General features: G+C 43.1%; 1 protein-coding gene across 1 annotated transcript in view; it reads left to right on the top strand.

Annotated features, from left to right (window-relative positions):
* ARL15 (ADP ribosylation factor like GTPase 15) overlaps positions 1-26,672 on the top strand; it is a 319,228-nt gene that overhangs the window by 106,546 nt on the left and 186,010 nt on the right. Inside the window, exons 2-4 of the mRNA XM_065406746.1 lie at positions 3,487-3,631; positions 8,857-8,916; positions 26,148-26,356. Coding sequence (XP_065262818.1) covers positions 3,487-3,631; positions 8,857-8,916; positions 26,148-26,356 — 414 coding nt within the window. The remainder of the gene's footprint in view (positions 1-3,486; positions 3,632-8,856; positions 8,917-26,147; positions 26,357-26,672) is intronic.

Here is a 26,672-nt window from a genome sequence, read left to right as displayed (position 1 = left end):
CAGGCCCACCTCTTCCCACCCCTACTCCACCTCCTCTCCGGAGCACGCTGCATCCCCGCTCCTCCCCCCCCCCGAAAGTCCTAAGTGCTGCCAAACAGCTGTTTGGCGGTGGGGGGAAGCGCTGGGAGGGAGGGGGAGGAGGCGGAGAAGAGGAACTTGTGCAATGCTCCCTTATGAAGTTGCTGCTCTTCCACAGAATCTTAAAAGCAGTGGACAGAGCAGGCAGCCAAACGACGTTATAAGGGAGCATTGCACAACTTTAAACGAGCATGTTCCCTAATTGAGCAGCGATGTAACTTTGAAACATCGTTAAGCAGGAGGACGTTAAGTGAGGAGTTACTGTACTTGATGTTGTCTTTCAAAAAGGGAAAAATGTTTCTCATCAAGAGTTTTTAACAAAAAGTATTTGTGGAAATTTTCCTCTTTCCTTTACACATGGATGTGACTTAAATGTTTTTTTTTATTTGGGCCCACACCTGTGAAAAAAATTGTTTTTAAACTTAAAAGCCTTATGACAACTAGGTGGTAGGTAACAGAGATGAGATATATTTAGGGATGACTCAATTTAAAGACCCTGTCTGCACTAAGAAAATTTCCTGTGATTGACAGTGAGATATTAACCATTTGCTTTTTTCTTCAGTGCCCCACTCAGTCCGCCAAAACAGGGTTGAAAATGATATGGCTGATTTTGACTGGACTTTCTCTGACCTGTGACGATTGCTCCAACCTTCCCTCATGGTCTCTTCTCAACATCACTCCATGCCTTTTACTCTTTCCCCTGTTTTGTTCCCTTCACTCTTTTCCTTCAGTGTCCCATTTCCCATCTCTTTTCTTTCTACCCTCCTAAAGGTGGGGAAGGAATCCTGGAACAAACATGTTTTTTGCCATCACATTGTTCACTCTGCTTGTGTGTTATATTCCTTCCTTCATCCTATGCTTGTCTTGTCTATTTGGGCTGTAAGCACTTTGGGGCAGGAGACTCTTTCTGTTCTGTGCCTAACACAATGGGGTCCTGGTCCATGACTGGGGCTCATAGGTGTTCTGATAATACAAACAATAATAAACATGGCTTCCAGAGCTGTGAGATCTGATCTCTGTAATGAATGTTCAAATGGCGTGGCCCATTTTCATTAATAGCCAAACAATTTTCTACCCCTGCAGAATGGGAAGGCAGTGGTGGTTGCCCAGAATTGTTAAAGGATAACTTTCTTAGTGTGAATGGCTATAGTTAAGTTTAAAATGTGTCTTGCTTATAAAACTATTGGCCAGTGAGATTGGTAAATATAGATTACTGGGCAATGGAAGTCTTAAAAATTGTTTTATAAAATCTTTAAACGTGTTACTGATGATAGCACCTGAAATGTTTTGCCAGTAGTAGAGTTGTGGGAAGAAGCTGATCCTTTTTTTTTTTTTTTTTTTTTTTTAAACTTGGCCAATGATAAAAAGTATGTGTAGCCTTTTAAGTTGTGGAAATATTTTCAGGCCAACACATTAAATGGTTTTAAGAACTTACTCCTTTTATTTCAACAAAATAAAATTTTACATTCAATATGCAAGAAAATTCACTATTCATAAGACAAGAAAATAACAAACATATTGCAGTAAAGCCTATTTTCTTTCCATATACAAAAATTGATATTTTCTCTATTTAACTACATTAATTGGAAGTGAATATTTTTGGCCAAATCATAAATTTGCACTTTGGCTTTTATAAAGGGAATAGAGAAGTTATGTTGACTAATGTGTGGAAACTGGCTCTGGAGGGGGAAAAAATAGTGAGTTTGTTTGATGTTGAATCTCAAGTTTCATGTAAAACTTGCTTGGTTCACAAATAAATCAGGGGTTTTCCTGTCACCATTGCATACTCTGCCTGGAATCTGAACGTCAGCCTGGATTCTTCCTATTTTATGTGCCATTGTTCTTTTGCTTATGAAGATTGTTTCTTTAGACTGGCTGGTGTAAGGGAACAAACCAATAAGACTGCAGAATGAAACATTTTGCATTGGTATTTTGTATATTTGCAGTGTTAATCTTTATGCAGGAATAGACAAGAAAAAATATGTAACAAGACTGATACTGCCAAATCCTGTCCTCAGACAGACCTATTATCTCCCACTCAAATAAATAGGTGCACATGGTGAGGTTGAGTGTTACGCATATTGTTTTCAAAAGAACCATTAAAATGTTAACACTTCTCCAGTTTAAATTCATTATCAATAATATAACATTTAATCCAAAATAATCCCATTATAATTTTAGTATCGTAGTAAACTGGCTGTGTGATCATGTCTCCCTCTAGTTGGTGGCCTGTAATGTACTCGCTTGCTATTTACAAGCAACAGTGTTAGTACTAATTTAGCTAGGTGGTAGACTCACATTTCTGGTGCTGAAGCTGCTGGATTTGATACCTAGTGAGGGATCTTATTGTGTGTTTCAAATATGTAGCCAGTCATGAATTGTCTATGCAATCACATTTTCTATCACTTGCTACAGCTTCTTTGTGCCCTACTCTTGGGGTAGTTGACACTGATGAGTGCTTGCTGAGAGAATGCTTTGTTTTGGGCAGTGCATTTTATAGACTTAATTAAAATGTGATGATCATTCATACTAGAATATAAATATTATGCAGAAGCCTTTAGCACTGGTTTTGTCAGAATGGCGATCTTTTAAATTGTTTGTAAAGATTTTACCTGTACTGCACAAATAAAGGACTAATTAAATTGCTGCACTGGCTCTTAAGAGCTACGCATGTTGCTGTAAGAAAGACATAGTTTAAGCAGTTTAGTTCTTCATGCAGTCACACAATGATGAATTTACACCTCTCTATTGTATAGTGCGGTGAACAAAGTGTAAGTTCCTCCTAAGATGTGTGCGTTAATAAACCCACATAGTGTGTTGTATTTTAACTGTTATAAAATATATCCTGAAAGCCAGTTCAAGCTGACTGTAAACTGGACAGCATCCCCTTGAAAGCACAAGTAGGGGAATATTGGGGAGGGGATGAAGACAATGTCACCAAAGGATTTCTACCCTTTCCCGAAGCTGCGACAACTGGGAGTGTCTGGCCAGCAGCAGCTCTAAAACTGCTCACTAGTTAGGCCAGGTATGGCATTAGTTACAAATGTGACTAGCACTTGCATCTCCTGCTGATTCTAATATTGGCGGCAAACATGGTTGGACAAATATTTGAATAGCATGCACGCTTGTCTCATTAAATGTGCATTTTTTATACTATTCAGGAAATTAAATCAGATTGCCCATCCCATGCATATCAGACCTAGGTGAAAAATAATATACTATTGCTTTCTTAAAAATCTGTTTTTTAGACTCTGGTTGGGCTAATCATAGTCTAGTAAATGCTGATTGTATCAGGACATTTGGAAAAAAGAATATTTTGCTTGTCTTTGTTGCCTTTAATTTTGTGAACTGGAATTTTTAAATTTTGTTATAGAATATGTGAAGTCTTTTTTTTCTTTTTCCTGGCAGTGTTTTAAAGCGCTTTGCTGCAAGGGACCACCACCTCCACGACCTGAATATGACTTGGTTTGTATAGGTCTCACTGGGTCTGGCAAGACAAGTCTACTGTCACAGCTTTGCAGTGAAAACCCAGAGAATATAGTGTCTACAACAGGTATGATGCTGCTGTCAGGAAGGTTTTTTTCAACCAAAAGTAATGTTTCTAATACTTTAGATAACTGTCAATTAAATTATGCATTAGGTTTATTCCTTAAAATAATAATTAAAAATATTGGGGGGGGTATTATCTCATATATTTGTTTCTCTATTAATAATTCAAATGTACACGATGGGATGAAATGAAGAGGAATACTGGAACTAAATAACGAATCTGTAGAATAAAGCTAATCCTTGATACATTTGTGGCCCAGAAATTTTGAGTTTATAGTAACAATTTTATAAAGTTTGGTTCCTAATATGTTTTTATATCAATTATCCAAATAGAACATATTTATTCCCTTGGCCAGTTCCTAGTTAGTCCTGTGTTCATTGTTCTACTGTGTGGGCTGTGTGGTATCGTTTGAAAAGTGAGTGTGTGTGTGTGTTATCTTTTGTTTAAAGATGAACGGCTACACTAACTGGGTTAGATTTAAAGTGTGTGCTGAAGGCTGTGTAGATCTTCAGCATAGTAATTCATTTTTAAAAATCTTTTTAACAGTGCTTTGAACTGAGTAACGGAAGTGCAAAGGCGGCTTGCTTTGGCAAAATTTAATTTAATTTTAATTTAATTTAAAAACCTGGGGAATTTTCACAAAAACATATACAATCTGGTGCATTTTAAAAGTGAGAGAGCTCTCCAGTAACATGGGTGGTGTATCTAAATTGTTAATTTCTAAAGGTCCTACCCCCTGTGGATTTTTCCATAGACACCAAAAAGGGAAGAAAGAAACCTTTGAAGTCTTATTCCTTAAGGGGCTTTGCTACATAGGCACAAAGTGATGGGAAAAGGTGATAGTAAATGGGGTGAGATGAGGAAACTAGAGGATACACATTAGGACTTAGGTCCTTCCAAAGTCAGTCACTGCAGCACTGTGGAATGTGTAAGTAACCAAAAGAAAACTTGATCAATGGTCAGTGTTTGTTTCTGGTCATAGTTCTTTCTCTTTGGTCAGTGGAGGAGAGGAATGGCGCAGGAACAGGTTTAGATCAGAGATAAATTCTACAAAAACAACAGGGTGAAATAAAGGAGTTAAATATAAACAGACATAACTAAAATTTATAAATGTATCTATACCAATGCAAGAAGCTTAAAAACAAACATAGGAGAACCAGGATACCTGGCAATAAGAGATGATTGTGACACACTAGGCATTAATGAAAAATGGTGACATGACAAAAATAAATACCTGGGTATAAAATAAATAAGGAGGATAGATTAGGTCATAGCGGAGGGAGAGCAATCTTGTAATTTTTTTTTTTACTTATGTGACCCTAGTGATTGAGTAAAGTTAATTTGTTAGTGTAATAGGGAAAAGGTGTGTGACAGTGTTTGTGTGAGAAGTTGGTGTATGTAGATATGCGTTTCATATATGTGGTTTTGAGTTTTGCATTCTTGTCCATGAGCAGCCTTAACTGGTTTTCAAGGTGTGCTCAATAGCCTCACATTTTAATAATTTAAATAAAATAGAAAGGTAAGAAATTTAAGTGATTCAGGGTAATACTGTTTCTTATACAGTGTGTACTTAACCCATGGAATTCATTGCCATTACAGTTATATCATATGGACTTGAAAAGGGATAAAACCCTCCTGGTTCAGGGCATAAGCCAACATCCAGCTCACGTGGTTAGGAGGAAACTTGCTGCATGGGCAGGTTATTCCATAGTTGATCTCTGCAGGGTTTCTTGCATCTTCCTCTGAAGCATCTGTTATTGGCCAGTGTCAGAACCAGAGTACCGGAAGCGACTGGTCTGTCCTGGTATGTCAGTTCCTCTGTTCTGTTCAACAACAAATATAGTGCTGGATTGGCAAACTTGGGCAGCCCTCAGAATTGTACCGGACCAAACCACTTCAAAGATATTGCATGTGTAAACATGTTGATACTGTGTATGCTATACTAGAAGTTAGGAGCCCCAAACTCCCCTTCCCCAGCTTCCTGAAGGGGTGCTTTCCTCTCAATCCCCTTCCAATCCACTTGATCCAATCACAGTGTCCCTTCCGTAACAAGTACTTGCACTGGATATCTGCCATATTAACCTAACCTCCCTGACCTGCTGTGTGGGAGGTTGAGAAACCCTCTCTACCTTGGCCTATCTGGTGATGAGGGAAAAATTCCTTCCCAGCCCCCAAGGAGAAAGGGTGACTAGCATAATGCCCATAGTAGATCTTAAAGAAACCCAATTCTACTCTAATTCCATGGATGGGAAGGTGGGCGTTTTCCCTGCTTCAGTGTGTGTTGTATGTCAGGGTCCTTGCCTGAGGTGTACCCCAATATCCAGGGCCACTCTCTCTGTAAAAGTCCTTTGTCTTAGATCGCAGCCTCCCAATTGCTGCACATGTAGCTTGGATACTGTGCCTGTTTCCCCAGTTGGCTGTGGTTTAGCTGCAGCAACACTGGGCTGTGATCCAGTGTCCACTGGAATCTTGGCCATAGCCACCCTGTGCCATGCCTCAGTTTCCCCACATTAGGTTTTCAATATCTGCTGGGACCTTGGCCATAACAACCCTGATCTGGACCTTTTTTCCCCAGTGTTTGGTCCTCAATTTATGCTGGAATCTTGGCTTCAGACACACCCTGAGCTGTGCCTCAGTTTTTCCAAATTTTGTTCCCAGTTTCGACTGGAGTATTGGCTACAGCTGCCCTGAGCTGTGCCTCAGTTTCCCCAATTTCTGTTAACTACAGAGGTGCTTGCTATACATATGCCCCCCTCGCAGAGGGAACTTTCTCAATGGTCTGTGGCCTCATACCTAAGTTCCTTCTGCGAGATGGATCAGAGGTGTTTGGTTTGTAACATTCTGCCTGCCATTGCTCTGCTGCAACCTGGTCCCAAACCTCTGCAAAGCTTATAGAAGACACCCTTAGTGTCTGGACTCTAGGACTTGGGGAATCCCTGTAAGAAATTCCAAACTGGGAATGTCCTTTTATCTCTCCTATTCTCCTTCTTGCCTCTCACAGCTCTATGGTGGTGAGAGTCCACCCATCCGCCCTCCCCCTTGTAAGAGGGACCACACAATTCTGTGGTGAGTAAAGGGTGCTGCCATACGAGCTGTCACACTGGACAGCCTTCCTCCCATCATACGTGCACTTGCTCTGCAGTGGGGTGAGAGCTCAGGCAGCCTCTCTGTCCCCCACTGTGCCCCCCCTTGCTGGGGGAGACACCCAGTCATTATGCTATGTTAAGGGGGCCTAGTCAGCCTCCCCTGCAAGGAGCCACCTGGCCTTTCTTGCCCCTTATTAACCAGGTGCCAGAGGACGCTATAGGCAAACTAGGCAGCTGCCTCGAGCAGCAATTTCTGCTTAGGTGCCAGGGGCAGCTGGGCCTAACCAGACTGGTGCTTGGGACCTAGTATGCTGGGTTGCAATGCCACTCATTCAAACTTGGCCAGGCCAAACCAGAGCGAATGGTGGTGCAACCTGAGGCGTGGCCCCACCATTTCTACCATAACCACCAAACCATCGGAAAGCTGGCTGTGCACTCCTTCCCCTCCCCAATTCAGAGCCTCTGTTCTAGGGGATAGGAGGGGTTCAGTACACTGAAGTTTGGCTTAGGGCAGCAGATTGTCATGAGCAGCTTCAGGTGCAGTGCTTCTTCCTATGCATCTGGGATCTTCTGTTTATAGTTTATAAAGGGCTAATAAATTATTAATCAATATTTTAATAAAAGGTTAATAAATTTGTTACAGATTTTAGTCCAATCAGTCAATGGGTTGGTTATATTAATGGCTTATAAACTTACGTAATACCTACTGAAGTGTTTGTAACCATCTAGAGTACATACTACTCATGTCTGTAACAGGGTTGTAATGTCTACTACATAATTTATTAACCCTTTATCAACCTTAATATTAAGAGTGACCAAGAAAAGCATACTTTAAGTAAAACAACGTATGCAGTTGAGTTTATTTTCCTAGTCTCTTTCTGTGTTAAAAAATCCTAGAATGGTTACCTAATATTATTAATGATAATGCAAAACTTCAGTTTCAGTAAAAATTTTTAATGGGGATTGCCAAAAAACATGCACATTCTATCAATTTCTATTTTTTGGACTTCCATTCCCACATCACTTTTAAGTTAAGTACGAATGTGGAAGATGGGGGTAATGCTTTGTTGCACCAGTTATTAGCAGAATGGAGTTTCTGTGGTTAAGCTAATAAATTCCTATTTATAGAAAGGTTATGTTGACAAGCTTATAGGTAGGGCCCTACCAAATTCACGGCCTTGAAAAATGTGTGTCAGACACTGAAATCTGATCTCCCCTGTGAAATCTGGCTATTGTAGGGGAAACCAGATTTCACAGAGCTGCGTGCCCGGAGAGCAGCACCTGCTGGCCAGGAGCCCAGCTCTGAAGGTAGTGCTGCCACCAGCAGCGCACAGAAGTGAGGGTGGCATGGTATGGGGAGATCGTTTGTGAGGGGAGTAGGGCCAACCTTACAGGTGGGCGACTGGGCAACTGCCCAGGGCCCTGTGGTCAGGGGTCACCGTGGTAACCCCCTGCCCCTCTCCTACAGCCAACCCAAGATCCCTTTAAGTCCCAAGTGCTGGACCTGGAGCTGGGGAGAGGTGGGGCTAGGGGTGCCCTGACCAGGGGTTTCTACTTTGCACCAGACTCCAGTTGCTAGTTCCGGATGGGCTGGGACTGGATTTCCTCTTTCCCTGCACAGGCTGCTCCCAGGGCCGGGTCAGACCCACCTCCGGGAACCTCCCTGGCTGCAGGAAGCTTTGCATCTGCTGGGTGGGAGCTTGGCTCAGAAGGCATCGCCGCCAGCAGCAGTGCAGAATTGAGGGCGTCTTGGTATGGTATTGCCACCCTTACCAGCAGCTGCCCTCGGGCTGCCCAACTCTGAAGGCAGTAGCGCAGAAGTAAGGATGGCAATACTGAGATCCCCTTCCCCCCGACCACCTTTTGGCTTGGGACCCCCATGGTTACAATAGGGTGAAATTTCAGATTTAAATACAATTTTTAAAATCCTGTGACTGAAATTAACCAAAATGGACCGTGAATTTGGTAGGGCCCTCCTTATAGGTCTACTTGTATTCATTGATTTGCTTCTGTCCAATCTATATTTAATGTGACTCAGTAGCCTATCTAAAACCACAGTGAACGTAATAGTTTTAATGGATACAGTCTATTTTAAAATACCTTACCAAATAAGTTACTAACACTTTTTGTTTCTAATTTTAGGTTTTAGCATAAAAGCAGTGCCATTCCAGAATGCCGTCTTGAATGTAAAAGAACTCGGAGGTATAACACTTTAATCACTTGCATATCTGATCGGTATTTTACTTTCATTTCACTGTATAAAGGTACAGTATCTAAGCCCTACAGCAGAACACAACGAATTGATTACTTCACTATAAACACACTAAATAGGGAGTTGGTAAAAGATAGAGGCCCTGGAATATTTTAAGATTTCTGCTTGTTTTGTCACATAATTATTTTAAATGTCAGAACAATGAAAAATGGTGACTGAAATTCATTTATAAATTGGATTATATCAAAGCATCACAACTTGAGGAATATGCAACACATTCATAAAATAAATTGGATTATACTGCATGGTATGTCTTCTAATCTCTTGAACCCTAAAGATGAGTGTACATGATATAAATGTAATAAATTTAGGGCCAAATTGTAGCTTTGCTAGAGTGACAACACGGATGAAAGGTACTTTCTTATCCCCCCCTTACTGGCTACCTGCATCACAGATGATGATGTGTAAGAGGACTCATTCGCTGCAGAGCCACTACATTTGAGCCTCTACTCTAGAAATGGTCCTCTCCTTTAGGTGTAAAACACTTCAGGAGTAGCCAATTTCCAAAGGATTAAGAGGACACAGATGACTTGAAATCCAGTCAATTAAAAAAAAAATAGTTGTTTGATTCAGGTAAGTTATTTGCCCACTAATCCCCCTGCCAACTTTGGTTGTACATTTTTCCTATTTTTAAGAAAGTTTCTCTCCCTAGTTTTTTGTCTGTTACAGGGTCAGTTTGACTAACAAACTTCAAAGGTGATGGCTTGGCTGGCCAACAGACAGCTTTATTAATAAAATGAAATGAGAAGATTTTTCTGTTGGGGGAAAAAAAATCTGGTCTTTCCCCTGAACTTCTGCTTAAGGAACCTACTTATAGTCTGTGTATCTCCCTCCCCCCTCCTCCTTTCCCTCCCATAGGTACATAAATACAGTAGCAAATTGCCTTTTTGGGATTAATCTTTTAACAAGGCTTAAACTTACTTGTCTTAAACACTGTAATGGAAAAATTAGATAAGCTCTAGAGGGAAGTCTTTCATTGGACAAAATCAGATCCATGGTTCCTTCCTAGTTTAACTTACTGTTGAGGAAGCTCTGAGATAAACATGTATTAAACTTAAAGTAGCTCCCAAAGGTTGTAGAGCAGGGGTGGGCAAACTACAGCCCACGGGGTGCATCTGGCTTAATCCCCGTTTTAATCCATCACTCGAGCTCCTCTGGGGAGTGGGGTTTGGGGCTTGCCCTGCTCCAGCTGGGGAGCAGGGTTGGGGGCTGCTCGGCACGGCTCCCGGAAGCAGCAGCATGTCTCCCTTTGTCTCCTACGCACAGGGGCAGCCTCTGCCCCAAGCGCCGCCCCCGCAGCTCCCATTGGCCGGGAACCATGGCTAATGGGAGCTGCAGGGGCAGTGCCTGCAGACAGGGCAGTGCGCAGCAGAGCCGCCTGGCCACGTCTCCGCGTAGGAGCTGGAGTGGGGGGACATGCTGCTGCTTCTGGGAGCTGCTTGAGGTAAGCGCCGCCCGGAGCCTGCACCCCTGAGCCACCCCCCGGCACCCCAACTCCTTGCCCTAGCCCTGATCTCCCCCCCCCCTCCTGCCCTCTGAACCGCTCGGTCCTTGCCCGGCACACCCTTCTGCACCCCAAACACCTCCCATCCTCACCCCACCGTAGAGCCCACAGCCCCAGCTGGAGCCCTCACCCCCTCCCGCACCCCAACCCCAACTTTGTGAGCATTCATGGCCCGCCATACAATTTCTATACCCAGATGTGGCCCATGGGCCAAAAAGTTTGCCCACCCCGTTGCAGACACTGATAGTCATCCATTGGTCATCCATTCCAAAAGGGAGACTGCAACCTCCATAGCACAGGGATTATGACTGAGGCTAAGATTTTGTCATGGTTATATTTAGTAAAAGTCACAGACAGGTCGCAGCCAATATAGAAAAATTCAGGGAAGCCTGCGACCTGTCCCTGACTTTTACTAAAAATACCTGGGGGTGGAGAGTGTCAGAGAAGGGACAAACAGAGCGCTGCCAGGGCTTGCAGCTGACCCAATCCCAGCCGCTGCTCTGGCGGGCCGGAGACCACTGTTCGGCTGGCCCAGAAGAAGTCAGAGGTCCTGGAAAGTCGTGGAATCAGTGACCTCTGTGACAGAATTGTAGCCTTAATTATGACACATTTGTCTATGCATTTATATTGTACTTGTCACCATGGTGCCTGAGTGACATCTAAGTTCTATTCAGCGCTGCAATTCTTTCCCAATGTCACAAAGTAAAGTCACTTGGGGCCAATTTTGGAGTCTAAACGTAGTCAGTTAAAGCTAGATGGCAGGTAGCTAGATACTGATTTAGACTCAAGGCCTCCAGTGCCCAGCCTGATGGTTGGGTATTTTTAATACTTTTTTGAAGTGGGAGGGATGTTTTCTGTTGCATTAGGGTAAAGATTCTTAAGAGGAGGTAGGGCTTTTGGGAGGGCTGAAAAGTGAAGACCTCACTTGGAAAGAGATGCAGGGCAGCTGTTACATATGTTTATATTTTCTGTAGAAGCACCGTGAGGACTGCAACACCTTTGGCTTGATTGCAGTACGTCAGTGTGTTGATCCTGTCAGGCAGTGTTGGTCACTGATATTTTTCCCCTTCCTCTGTTTGTGTATGTGGAGGAGAATTGCTATATATAGTAGACTACATCATTTCTGTATTGGTATAAACAGTGTACATAAATAAGTCTTACCAGTTTATTTTTTGTAACTTCTCTTTCTCTCCTAAACTTTGTTCTGGAATTTCTGCTGTTGATGTTGAGGGAGAGGGGCCTGTATTAGGTTAGTTTTGTAAGATCTCTGTTCCCCACCACCCTCCCAAACACTAATATGTTGTGGCTGAGTTTTGTTTTCTGTACTATAGCAGTCTTGTCTGGGCAGTTGATGTTGAGAATCTGGAGAGGCTGAAAGGAATCTGTCTTCAAAGGTTCACTATTCATTGCAGCATGTCAATCAAAAGGGAAAAGTTCCGTTTAGATTTTAATTTGTGATGTACTCAATTAATTTAAAAATTGCCTTGCAATCTTAGCCTTTGGAAAATTGCAAGCCTTGTCCAGTTGCCTGAGCACAGTGAAGTTTTGTTTGAAATACTTTAAGGACTGACTGTTAACTCATACTTTTTTTAGATTTCTTCTTTCAGCAGCCAAGCAGTTATGTGAAACAGATGCTGATTGTGTACTATTCCTTTTGTTTGGCTGACGGAATACTCCTCCTTGTAGTGGAAGGTGGTGTATGTTTGTACCATTCTAGTTACCTCCTGAAGCTTCTAATACACCCAGGTTCTCTGTTTCTGTAGAATTATACAAAAAAAATTTCATTTATAGATAAAGAAAACACAGCCACTTACATATTATCTGCTGTTCTTGGTCTCATTAACTCTTCATCATTCTTTAGTATTTGTTTGGGACAGAGAGCAAAGCTTGCTGTGTTCTGTTGCAGACATTTGCCTTTTATCAAGCACTGTTTTAGATTCTTAAAAACAGCAAAAAACTGAATTAACATGTTACATTTTCTTATTTGACTCATGGAGTATCCTGACCTCTTGCATCATTTAGCTGAACAGATTTTTTTTGGTATTTTTAAACAATACTAACTTGGTACATTGAATCTGGTTTTGAATCTAATTTCTGAAATATTAGAAGTTTTGTTTAAAAAAAATAAGATTTTGAATCAGTAAGAAAATCTGTGGAGACTTTAAAATCACAAATACTTAAATACTTGAAATATTTGAAAAGCTGTTCTTCCTTCATTTGCCTGCCAAGTCCAGTGTCCAGAGTTAAGTTTCCCTTTTGACATAGCAATTGTGTAATTCCTTTTGTTCTTTTCTTCTTAAATTGCAAGACATTAAGTTTTGAATTTGATAAATAAATGAGATAATCTGTTTCTTTGATTCGACTACTACTCAGGAGATTTGGCATTCCTTAACCCAGATGCCCCAAAAGTGTACTTTTACTGTGCAGATATAAATAGCCCCCTCTCACTTAGCTAAGGTACACCATGAAATGGAGGAGTTGGAGGTGCAGCAAACCCTAGCATGGTATTGTAAGCAGAAACTGAACTTGATTCAGTATAAAATGTGGGAGATGAGAGAATGAGGGAGTGTGAAGAGACTGGAAAAATGGCAAGGCAGAAGCAGACTTTGGCTGTTTAAAATTTTAATTAATGAATTTAGTGCTGGTGAATTCCCTGGATAAACTGAGCTCCTTGGTTTATTCACAGTACAGATACTACAAAGCAGCACCAATGGAAAGCTTCTTCACGTTGTCCGACCAAGAAGCCTCATTCATAATCTGGATACACCACCCCTGGAGTGATAGTAGTTTAGTCAGTGTGCTCCTTTGGTTGCTGGCTTCATGATACTAACAAAATCAGTGCTAGTTATTGGTGGTATCTGAGATGTGGATACTTTATGGTCTTGATGTAGTTCCCAGTAACACATTTCAGAATAATCACATCAAATAACATTTATATCCATATAGCTATGTAATTTTAGAGACCGAAGAAGCCAATTTTGGTCTTTTAATCCACCATCCTGTAAATGGAGGGTTGAAAATTGTGGTGAAATATTTCTAACTTCCAGACTGGGATGGATTTGAAGGATTAATTAGAGATGGAAAGATCTAAGTTTTATTATCAAATTCCTCTTGATTGCCCAATTGAGGCTGGAGGAGGTTTTCTGTACTGGCAAATTCTAAGCTTCTTCCAGCAATGGTCCACCCCAAACCCTGCACCACTTCTCTGGAGTTCTGCTCCTTGCTTCATCAGTATTTGTTTCAGGCCATGAAGGAAAAGCTCATAGTGAAATCTTGGAGTATTGAAATATTGTGGCCATTCAAGGAATGAGGTTGAGATGGGGTAACAAATTTTAGGTAGAGGAAGGACCAAAGTTGTTACAATAAGATCACATGGCTGCTTTAATTTTGGAAATTCATTTGCTTCTTTGTTGACTCATTTCTTGTTGACAATGCAGGAGGAGTCTGAAGGGGGGATTTAATGAACAGAAGTGAATGAACAGCTTGATGAATCATAATTAAGAGGATATTCCATGTGTAGGAGGCAGTGTAGAAAAAGTAATTGACTGCTGTAGAAGAAGTGGATGAATGGAGTATCAAGGCTAACATCGTTGGAGGATATAGGGGATGAGTACTACTGTAAGACTAGATGGCCAACCCAAAGAGTAGAATTTATAGGAGCTGTGTAAGTTTCTTCACCAGCAAGAGCTTGCTTAGCACAGGGGAGATTTGAGACCATGGCAGACCATATCAACCCAGCTGCAGGCTCAACTACAAATGTCTGTAAGACTGTGTCTCGCTCCTGTGTCATATAACTTCCTGCCCTTATAGACGTGTAGAGCTGGAAGGGACCTCGATAGATCATGTAGTCCATCCCCCTGTGCTGAGGCAGGTCCAAGTATACCTAGACCATCTCTGGTATGTTTGTCTAACTTGTTCTTAAAAACCTCTAATAAGAGGATTCCACAACCTCCCTTGGTAACACATTCCATATCCTTATAGTTAGAAAGTTTTTCCTAATATCTAACCTAAATCTTCCTTGCTGCAGTTTAAACTGATTACTTGTCCTACCTTTAGCGACCAATTGGATCACTGTCCTCTTTTTAACAGCCCTTACCGTATTTGAAGACTTATCAGGTCTTCCCCTAGCCTTTTTTTCCTCAAGACTAAACGTGCCCGCAGTATGCCAGACTTCACCTATGCGCCATGCAAATCTTTGTATCTATACAACAGACATCAGCAAAATGTAATTTAACTACTACAAATGTGAGGTACTATGCTTAAGGAAGAAAAACCAAATTCACAAATACAGAATGGGGGCTAACTGGCTTGACACCAGCACTGCTGACAAGGATCTGGGAGTTGTGATGGATCACAACCTCAACTTGAGTCAACAATGCGATACTGTTGCAAAAAAAAAGCAAATGTAATTTTAGGTTGCATTAACAGAGGCATAGCATGCAAATCAGAGAAGGGTGATAGTACAACTCTACTGAGCACTGGTTAGGCTTCAGCTGGAGTACTGTGTCCAATTTTGGTCAACAATGTATAGAAAGGATGTAGAGAGACTGGAAAGGATCCAGAGGCAGGTGACAAAGTTGATCAAAGGGATGGAATGCACGCCATATGAGCAAAGAGGGAGCCTGAAGGAACTGGGTATGCTTAGTTTGGGAAAAGAGATTAAGGGGTCGGGGGAACGGGACATGGTAGCGGTCTTCAAATATTTGAAAGGCTGCCATAAAAAAGATGGAGAAAAGTTGTTCTCTCTTGCCACAGACAGCAGGACAAGATGCAATGGGTTCAAACTACAGCAAAGCAGATTTGGATTCAATCTCAGGAAAAACTTCCTAACTGTAAGAATAGTAGGACAATGGAACAGACTGAGTTGGGAGGTTGTGGAAGCTCCTTCACTGGAGGTTTTCAAAAGGCAGGATAGCCATCTGTCTTGGATGGTTTAGACCCAACAAATCCTACATCTTGGCAGGGGGTTAGACTAGATGACCCTTGTGGTCCCTTCTAACCCTATGGTTCTATGATCACATGGACATGAGAGTTCAGGTCTTACTAGAATTCCTCTCATCATTGCTGGGTGTGTAACGAATACCACTTTTTCACCTCTACCTTCCAAAATGCTGGGGACAGATACCTCAAAGTTAGGGGAGGGGAGCTCCCTTAGACCACTTTCAGACCCAAGGTTTCTGGACTCTTGAAGAGACTCATTTCCACATAAATGTCCTAGAACTTAGCCAAATGCCTAAGTTCACAGCATTTCTATCTCTGCTCTGCAAACTAACTGTTCATCTTGGGAACTGGTGCCTTTGTCACCAAATCTCATCAGTGGTTCTGCATCTACCAGACTTATAGAACATCAGTAGGAAATTCTTAGACAACTACAAGTAGACTGTCAAGGACTCTGCCCTGCAGACCATCTTCCATAGGTGGGGATAACCAGGATTGGGCCTGTTTGCTACAGATCAGAATGAGAAATATCAACATTCTGTTTAAGGGGGGTTGGGAAGGGAAGGTCTGAGTCCAGGATCCAAGTCCAGTGCATTTCTCATCTCATGGACACCAGGGATCATGCACATCTATCCACCAATCCCATTAATACCAAGCGTCCTGAGGAAACTCATGCAGGGCTCAGCACTAATGATACTACTAGCCCCAGCTTGGCCCATATAGTTTTTGTATTCAGACCTAAGGAACCTGTCAGCATAGCCCCCAGTCACGTAACCACTTTCCTGATGTGATCTAGTAGGACTGTGGTCAGATTCTACTCCTGATCCCAGAGTTGTTGCAGTGTGGATGCTGGCTGGTTAATTTCCATTGAGGAAAAACTATTCATTTGAAGCCCAGAACATTTTGGTGCATAGCAGAAAAAAATCTACTAGACTGGCCTGTGCAGCTAAATGAAAGAGGTTTTCTATTTGGGCAGCACAATGTCACCTTAGAAACTGATTTCCTGATATTCTGGACTATCAGTTAGCTCCATAAGAAAATATTTAGAAGCAGTATCAATACATCCCACTTTTCAGGTCATACCACATTTTGCCAACCCTAAGATTCCTGAAGGGCCTCATTAATGTGTTGCCCCCCGTTAGGGAGCTCCCTCCATCTTAGAACCTCAGCACAGTTTTAGTTGGTTTAATGGGACCCCTTTTAAGCCTCTGACAATTTGCTTTTTATACCATCTATCTATGCAGACTTTGAAGGGCAGGGGAAATTCAGGCCCTTATGGCTGGTCCACCTCATGCCATATTTCACAGAGATAAGATAATGCTTAAGCAGCATGCTAAGTTCTGACCAAAGATTTGTTTCAGATTTTTATTTGAATCAACTGATTTTACCCCCTCCCTCCCGATTCCCAGTTTTCTTCCCTAAGCCTCCAGAGGGAAGACAAAGTGCACACCCTTGACACGTTTAGGGCTCTTTCATAATACCTTGATAGAATGAGACCCTTTGGGGGAGCGCTCAAGCTGTTGGTAGCATGTGCAGAAAGGGTTAAAGGTCAGGCAATGTCCACCCAAAGGTTGTCTAAATAGGAATGTCTAATTGTATTAAAACATGCTATGAGGTAGCTAGATTACATCCACCCATGCTGGGTGGAGCCCATTCTACTAGGGCTCGGACAGCTTCTCTAAGAAGTGCCCCTATCTCAGTAATTGCAGAGCAGCTATATTGGAATCAGTCCATGCTTTCACACTGTTCACCTACCAATGATGCATGATTTGTTGGGGTGGGGGTGGGGGGGGTATTTGGTATAGTTGTACATAATGCAGTGGTGTGCAAACTTTCCCAGTCATGCCCCCCCATTAATAGAATCTGTTCACGTGCTTCTCCCCCCCCCCCCCTTACTGCACAGCCAAGGCTTCCTCAGCAGCGGAGCTTGGGCCGAAGATGGAAGTGGGGCAGGAGCTGGGGTTGGGGGCGGGGAGAGAATGAGGGCAGAGCTGCGGTCTGGAGGTGGAGCAGGAATGGGGGCTGAATGGCATTGGCGGCAGAGTGGGGCTGGAAGCATGGTGTTCCCGCCCTACCCCCTGTGGGCACTGGCCCCTCTCTCCCAAACATTCCTCCATGCCTCCCTAGGGTGGCGTGCCAGTTTGGGGACCCACTGACGTAATGGAATTCGTTTTTATCTTTTTCCTTTTTAAATGAAATCATCTTTGAGATTTCCTCTGATTTCCTGTAGAAAAAATAGTATATGATTATGTAATTTAAGACAGCAGCATAATTCATATGCACAAAAGGGACAAATTAGTTTGCATGGGCAACCATAAATCTGACATTTCCTAAGTTTCAAGTGCTTAAATTTGCAACCTAAGTAATGTTGTTCTAACAGTTTTTAAAATGTAATTAATAAGGGGGAGACAAAGTTGGAGGCAGCAGTTAGCAGCTAGGAAAAATATTGAAGCTATGAATCTCAAGTTAACCTCACTACAGAAACATGGAAGGAAGGCAGAAGCAGGCAGAGATGATTTTCACAAACTGCAGCTTGTTTAGTAACAAAAATTATAAATCTTCATACAACAATATGTATATGCTGATTGCAGTGTTGCTGTAACTGCGTTGGTCCCAGGATATTAGAGACAAGGTGGGTGAGGTAACATCTCTTATTGGTAAGACCTGACCAAGAGCTCTGTATAGCTCAAAAGCTTCTCTCTTCCACCAACAGAAGTTGGTCCAATAAAAGGTATTACTTCACCCACTTTGTCTAATATGTACATGTGTATTTCTGTTTTTGTATATATTGAGTACACAGGCAGCACACACCAAAAATTATCATCCCACAAGATTTTGGTTTGCCTCTTGTGCTGTTTGTGCATGAACTCCTGGATTGCTGGAAGGCCTGGTCTACACTACACAGTTAAATTGACGTAAGCTGCCTTATGTCAACCTAATAATGAATGTGTCTACACTACCAGATCCTTTCTGCTGACGTAACTTGCCTGCTGTGTCAACTTAATTACTCCACCTTCGTGAGAGGCATAGTGCTTATTTCAATGTTGTTAGATTGACATAGAGGCAGTGTAGACACTGCGTTGCTTACATCAATGTAACTGGCCTCCAGGAGGTGTCCCATAATGCTCTGCTGTGACCGCTCTGGTAAACATTTTCAACTCTCCTGCACAGCAGCCAGGCACCCAGGAAACCGCTCCTCCCCTATTAAAGGACTGGGAAGTTTTGAATTTTCATTTCCTGTTTTACGGCATGGAGAGCTCGTCTGCACAGCTAATCATGGCAGCTCCACACTCTAAATGTACTCCAGTCTGGAATACACAGGAGGTGGTGGTGGATCTTCTTGGTCTGTGGGGAGAAGAAGCTGTGCAGGCACAGCTCCGATTCAGCCGCAGAGACAGACATCTATGAGCAGATCATGCTGCGCATGGGGGAGAAGGGCTACACCAAGGGCATGCAGCAGTACCAGGTGAAAATCGAGGAACTGAGGCAGGTGTACCAGAGGCAAGGGAGGTGAACAGTCGCTCTGGTGGTAGATGTGCCACTGCTACAAGGAGCTGCATGTGATTCTCAGCGGTGACCCCACCACGACCCCCAAGATACCTCTGAGGAGTTGGAATCCCAGGCCAGCATGGACAATGCTGAGGAGGAGGTCTTGGATGAAGAAGAAGAGGAGGAGGAGAATGGGAGACAGGTGAATGGGGGATGCATGCTCCTGTTGAGTCAGGAGCTGTTTGTAACCCCGGAGCAGTCCAGCCAGTTGCAGAACAGCATCGTGGCAGAGCGTGGTGTCAGGGAAGGAACCTCTGGTGAGTATGAAATTTCAAGTAATATTTTGGGGTCCCATGTTCTTATATTCTATATTTAATTAAAATTAAGAAGGTGAGGTAGAGTGGCTATCTGCTTCTCAGTGGCCGTACCAGCTAAGCAGAGGGTGCCCCATGAAAAAGACTGTTCATGTACACAGAGATGGCCTGGGAATCCTCCATACAGATTTCTAGGAAACTTTCGTGGAGGTATTTTACAATCTGTTGCAGAAGCTTTCTGGGGAAGGCTGCCTTATTTCTTCCACTGCCATAGGCCACTTTCCCATGCCACTACAGTGTTAATTCAGCTGGCATCATTGCAGTACACAGCATAGCAGCATAAGGACCTGGTCTATACCCAGACGCTTGCTGCCTCTGTTACCCTCAGGAGAGTAATATCAACTAGGGTCATGTAGGGGGGACTGTGGTAGTTTTCATTGCAACTGCTCGAATCACAAACAGTGCCTGTGCTCCCCTCTTCCATTGTGATTTTCTGCCCCGTCAGCCAAAATATGGCTGTAGTTTGGGTGGCAGGGGCTGGTGTTGACCTTAGTAACTGCACCATGGCTGGGACAGCAAACCAGTTCACTGAATATCTTGTGTAAATGAAAATGTTCTGCCTTAAACTTCTGTGAAATAAGGGGAGATTTTTTTATATATAGCAACTCTGCACTAGACATTGAGTCTGCATTGACAGTAGTTGCTTTGTGCTTTCCATGGCTTAGAGCTGAAAGTGCGGGCTTCAGCTCTTCCTCCACACCGGTGGAGAGGCTCTCCCAGATAAGACGAAGGTGAAAGAGAACACATGGTGACATGTTTAACGAGATTATGAACGTCTCTGGGACAGTGGACACTGAGCAAAAAGTGTGGAGGATTTCTCTCTCTCTCTCTCTCCCTCTCCCTCTCCCTCTCCCTCTCTCTGAAAAACTGGACATGGACCTGGTGAGCAGGAGATCAGCCCAGGAGAGTGAGCATGGCACACAGCAGGAGATGCTGGGGATTCTGAAGGAACAGATAGACATGTTGAGGCATCTGGTTCACCTTCAGGAGAAACACCTTGAGGCTAGACTCCCTCCATAGCCCCTGCAGAACGGAATTGCAACATCGCCGTATTCCCCCTGCCTCTCTCCCAAATGTTCCAGGAGGCGAGGGGTGGGGTGGGAGATTGCAGTATCCCTTCCACTCAGCCCCGGGGGAGGATCCTAAGAATAAAGCTGCACATACGATGTATGACAGGCAAGGCCAATGCCCTTTTAAAGACAAGCTGAATGTGTTTTTCCCCTCCCAATTTTATTCCACCATGTGTCCAAGGTTAAGAACATAAGAATGGCCATATTAGGTCAGACCAAAGGTCCATCTAGCCCAGTATCCTGTCTGCTGACAGTGGCCAATGCCAGGTGCCCCAGAGGGAGTGAACCTAACAGGTAATGATCAAGTGATCTCTCTCCTGCCATCCATCTCCACCCTCTGACAAACAGAGGCTAGGGACACCATTCCTTACCCATCCTGGCCAATAGCCATTAATGGACTTAAGCTCCATGAATTTATCTAGTTCTCTTTTAAACCCTGTTATAATCCTAGCCTTCACAACCTCCTCAGCCAAAGAGTTCCACAGGTTGACTGTGCGCTGTGTGAAGAAGAACTTCCTTTTATTTGTTTTAAACCTGCTGCCCATTAATTTCCTTTGGTGGCCCCTACTTCTTATATTATGGGAACAAGTAAATAACTTTTCCTTATTCACCTTCTCCACACCACTCATGATTTTATATACCTCTATCATATCCCCCCTTAGGCCTGGTCTACACTAACCCCCAAATTCGAACTAAGGTACGCAACTTCAGCTACGTGAATAACGTAGCTGAAGTCGACATACCTTAGTTCGAACTTACCGCGGTTCAGACGCGGTCCACACGCGGCAGGCAGGCTCCCCGTCGACTCCGCGGTACTCCTATCGCCGAGCTGGAGTACCGCAGTCGACGGCGAGCGCTTCAGGGATCGATATATCGCGTCCAGACCAGACGCGATAAATCGAACCCGGAAGTTCGATTGCCAGCTGTCGAACTACCACGGTAGTGTAGACCTGGCCTTAGTCTCCTCTTTTCCAAGCTTAAAAGTCCTAGCTTTTTTAATCTCTCCTCATATGGGACCTGTTCCAAACCCCTAATCATTTTAGTTGCCCTTCTCTGAACCTTTTCTAATGCCAGTATATCTTTTTTGAGATGAGGAGACCATATCTGTACGCAGTATTCAGGCTAAACTCTATTCAGTATTCAGGTTAATCTCTATTTGTGATTTGTTACAGTACATTTGTTCAATAAAAGTCCATGTCTTGAGAATGAAATAGTCTTTTTATTAATTTAAAATTGGGGGGGGAGAAGAGGAGGGACAGAGAAACTGAAGCAATGGAGCGGATGTGTTGGAGACAAAAACCCAGCAGTCACAGCAAGGTTCATACTATGGGAAGGCACAATACAGAGAAGCAGTGCACATTTTGCGTTCCAGAAATCAATTCCCTGCTTTCTGAACAGACCTGTGCTCTTAAAGATGGTGCGTCATGTACCTTTCCTGACCATCCCACATTGATGTTAGTAAAACGGCCCTACTGATCCACCAGCGCTTGCAACCCCACTGAAAAGTATTCTGTTTGTACTCTTTGGCAAGGTGATCTGGTGCCAAGGAATATGGGATATGCATGGCATCTATTGCTCCACCACAGTTAGGGAACCCCATTGTGGCAACACCATCTAGTATTTCCTGCACATTGCCCAGAGTCACAACCCTTCTTAGCAAAAGGCCATTAATGGCCCTGCTTACTTGGATCGAAATGCCCCTTCCTCCCCCACCAGTTGATTTACCAACTCCAAATTGATTCCCCTCTTACCAGTAGCAGTCTGATGTTGCTAACTTCCACACAGCGATGACCACTCACTTCTCCACTGTCAGAGCAGGTCTCGTTTTAGTGTCGCTGCACTGCAGGGCTGGGGAGATCTCCACACACAATTCCTGGAAAGTGGCCTTGCGCATACGAAAGTTTGGCAGACACTGATCATAATCCCATAACAGTGCAATCCCACCAGTCAGTGTTTGTTTCTCGGGACCAGAAACTGTGCTCCTCCATGTTCAGCTGCTGTGCGACTGCCAGCAGAAACTGGGAATTGTTTCATTCAATGACTTCCAGCAGGGCTGCTGGAAGGACATTGCAATGTTCCACGCAGCAGCTTCTCTCGTGGCTCTGGAAATACTGCAGGATAAGGCATGTGGTGTTTGTAATGCTCACAATAGTGCACAGCTAAGTGGGGTCCATGCTTTTTGGGATATGGCATACGTGCGGCTATATCAGTCTTTTGAAAAAAGGCAGGAAATATCATGGGTTCCACTTGAAATCAGGGGAGTAAGGGAGAAAATGGCATCATGGGATGTTGAAGCCATGTTCCCAGTCCCCTCTGCGAGAATGTTTTGGTCCCATAAGGCACTGCAAGTCCTTCCCCAAACCCCGTATGGCGAGTTGCACTGTGGGATAGCTATGCACAGTACACTACTCTGCATCGACGCAAGAGCTGCTAGTGAGGATTCGCCCCACCGACACAAGGAGTGTGGTGTGGATACGCAGTACCGACTTATTGCAGCAGCTGGATGTCGATTTAACTGAAGTTAACTTAAGTTTGTAGTGTAGACGTGCCCTCGGAGTGTTCCCTTCTGGGGAAAAGTCTGCTGATTCATCCCTATGACACCTAGTGCCCAGCTGCAGTAGTACCACCTAAACTGCAATGCTAGGAGAAACCAACATCAATCTGTTAGTATGAAGAAGCCAGGAAGTAGAAATCTTTGGAATCTTTATTCAGAAATAAATTCAAGAAAGGAAAGGATGAAGAAGGGTGGTGGTGGGGAAGGGCATAGTGTAGGCCAGCATGTAATGTAAAACCCATGTTGATGTTCTGTACAGTATCAGGTTCCTATTGTTCTGTGTCATCTCTGCTTTCTGGCTTGCTGAAAGATTGCATTGATTCCTGTGGCAACTCACTGTACCTGGAAATAACACTGAGGGGCATATGGAAGAGCTGTTGAGTTTAAGCAACACTGAAACCCTTTGCAGGCAAAGCAAAGAAGAGGAGATTTATGGGATGTTGGTGTGGGACAGTAATAGTGTTTCAATATAATCACACTTTCCGTCAGCATGCTGTACAATCTAAGTTGCTCCTAAAATACGGAAAATCATACTGTATTTGAACTGTTGGTGTATAAGTGAGGCTGAATTAATAGTGAATTTAAGCAAGATTTTTCATAATAGTAAAAGCCTGTTTTATCCATATTTAAATAACCATTTCTTAAGGGTCAGGTCTAATTTGATTCAACAGTTACGTAGCAGTTACATAGTTGCACCTTTTTTGTACCTAAAAACAAGGTTTTCAGAGTTTTGAGAAGGATCTGAGAAAAGTGTGAAGTAGTATTTGTCACTACTGTTATGACTGGAGTAACCAACAGGGAGGGACAAAGGAACAGAAGGCAGATTAGTGCTAGGAAGGGTTTATTTTTAATGGCTATGTGCAGAATGTATTGTAATTACACTTTGAAAAGTGCTGTGATCACCTGGATCAGTGAACCTTTTTAGGGAAGGTGTGCTCTAAATGTTGACCTCTTCACCCTGACTTAATGTAAATCACCTGTCTTGCTGAGCATTGCACAACATAAGTACACATTTTAAGGTAGATGCTTTTGAAAACTATGTAATACTGTCCTAAAATATTTCATTGTACTTACATTACGTTGCCTTATTCGGTGCCCTGTACCTTGCTCAGAACATTGTCTGGGCATAATTAATTTAATGTTTGTTTCAGAAATACATTGAGATTTCCTTAAAATCAATAGCCAGCACATGTGCACACAGTATGTCAATATAAATAGTTTCACTTCTCCCCTCTCAAAATATAGTTATCTTTATGTAAAGAGCAACATTTCCCCCCTTACTCCCTGAACTACCTTTTCTTTTCCCCCCCTGAGACTCATCAAGCACCCTGTACTATTATTATTATTTTTCCCTTTTAATGATAGTCCCAGATGGATGAGAAGGAACAGTCCTGCCCCAAAGAACTCGTACTCAGATGGTATCAGGATTGATGTTTTGTTGCTGAAGGCCAAATCACGTAGTGCTCTGCTGGAGGGGGCAGAGCTCTTGGGAGGCCTTACAGGTTGACCCAGCAAATTGAGTCAGACATTTTTGTCTGAATTGTTTTCATGTTACCATTCTACTAACTAAATATATAATTATAAGATAAATGGTAGGCTTTGTTTATATTTTTGAATCAAATATTTTTGCACAATAGCACCGTAGGATTGCATGGCATTTCAGACATATGAGAAAATCCGATTCCTTGTACAGAAAGTCTACAAATGAATGATAGAGAAGACACAAGTACAATAGAACCCCTGTTTAAGAACTAATTGGGATTGAAAAGTTCATACAATTGAACATCTCAAAATTACAGTACGTATGGTGCTTAAGTTACAGTATGGTGCACTGCATCACTTTTTTCTCTTCCTTTAAACTACCCACTGCAAAGTGACTTCCAATGCATTGAAGGCATTGGAATGTGAAGGGACATTGATTTGTTCTTCATCAACATCACTTTTGTGTATTTTTTTTTTCCTTGGGAAAAATTGTTCATATAGCTGGTCATTTGTAGATTGGTGTTCATAAAATCCAAGTTCTACTGTATAGATGTGTGACGGGACGCACTTGCCTTCTGTCAGCTGGGTGCAAATCTGCACAAACACAGCCCCTTGTTGGCTGTTGCCCTTGTCAGGCAGATCTTCAGTGGCTCAGCCATCTGGCTAAGTCACTCAGTTAATAGGTGAATGGATGGATGAACCCCTTTTGAGGTAAAAGGTCCAACAGGGCCTGTCCCTGTTCCCTTGTTAATGTCTGTAGCCTTGTCTCAGTTCTCAGCCCCTTCTTGGCTAGCTCTAAGTCCGTGCCTGCCCTGGTATAGAGCAATGCCCCCAGGAGACTTTGCCTTCATCAGTTCTTATTGTCCCAGATCTCTAGCCAGGTCACTCCTTCAAGTTCAACCCCCTTCTGGGGTAATAAAGTTCAACGCATGGTTGGCCCTCTGCAGGGTCTTCAGCCCCAGCCCTGGGCCTGTTTAAACTCCCAGACCCTTTCTTGGGTTTTTAATGAAGTGTCTTATCCCCTCCTTGTGGCTTAGGCCACTTCTCCAGTGGCCAGGGGGACCCAGGCCTGCCCACTACTCCAGATCCCAACCCAGGGACCCTGTAGACAGCAGCCACATATTGCTTTCTTTACTTGGTCGCTGCTGCTATTCCCCAGGCTGCTTCCCACTTGGTCCCATCACCTTCTTGGGTTCTCTGTCTGTTCCCTGCTTTAGCAGGGCCTCCCCCAAGTCTTCTTGCCCGAAGAGTTTCTCCGTCTTCCAGGACTTCCTCAGTCTTCTGGTCCTTCTAGGCAGGCCTGGAGGACTCACCTTCACTGCTCCTTTTCTGGGTGGGGTATGGTAGGACCACAAGATCTCTAGCAGGAGGCCTCAAAGGGCCCAGCACACACCATCACATGATGAAACTGTGGAGCTGTGGTAAGAGGAACAAGTGGGACAACAGTAAAAATGGGAAGAGGGACCATTATTTGTAAGTGGAAAGGTGTGGGATTAGGTGGCACTGAAGCAGGATTAGAGATTGATGGCTAGTTAATTAAGCGGAAATTTTTAGAGAGAGAGCAACCAAATTCTGCCCTTACTGACAAATAATGTTCTTGATTTCAGTGGTTTGCACAGAATGTATAGTGAAGACAAAATGTGTCCCATTGCTTTAATCCATTCTAAGTGGTAGGGTTGTTATCTGGCAGGAAATTTTGATCTATTTAACTTTCCGTGTTTTTAATTAGTTTTCATTATTGTTTTGAAAGGGGCTGACACTATTAGGAAGTACTGGAGTCGTTACTACCAAGGATCCCAAGGGGTAATATTTGTATTAGACAGTGCCTCCTCGGAAGATGATCTAGAAACGGCGAGGAATGAACTACATTCTGCTCTTCAGCACCCACAGTTATGTACTCTGCCATTTTTAATATTGGCCAATCATCAAGACAAGCCAGCAGCTCGCTCAGTACAAGAGGTATGTTAACATGGCAGCATCTTGTCTGTCTGCACACCACGATAGAAAGCTCATCATTATTCAAGTGCATTTTGTGCTGATCACACTATATGTTCTTAGTCTTCTTGGAGAGCGGAACCTGTAAAAGAACTGGATATGAATATAATTCTCCTGCTTTCACCTTCTTTTGCTTAAGGGAGAAAAGAGGTTTCTAACTGCTTTTACCAAAAGCTACTGGGAGAGTGTTTTTTTTTTGTTTTGCTTGCTGTTTCTTTGCTATTAGTTTAATCTTGATTTTTGTTTTTATCCTCCTTAGCACTAACCCCATTATCTTAGT

Source organism: Emys orbicularis, chromosome 6 (genome assembly GCF_028017835.1).
Source record: "Emys orbicularis isolate rEmyOrb1 chromosome 6, rEmyOrb1.hap1, whole genome shotgun sequence".
Taxonomy (NCBI): Eukaryota; Metazoa; Chordata; order Testudines; family Emydidae; genus Emys; species Emys orbicularis.
The sequence above is the reverse complement of the archived record's forward strand: the minus strand, read 5'-3'. Positions and strand labels throughout refer to the sequence as shown.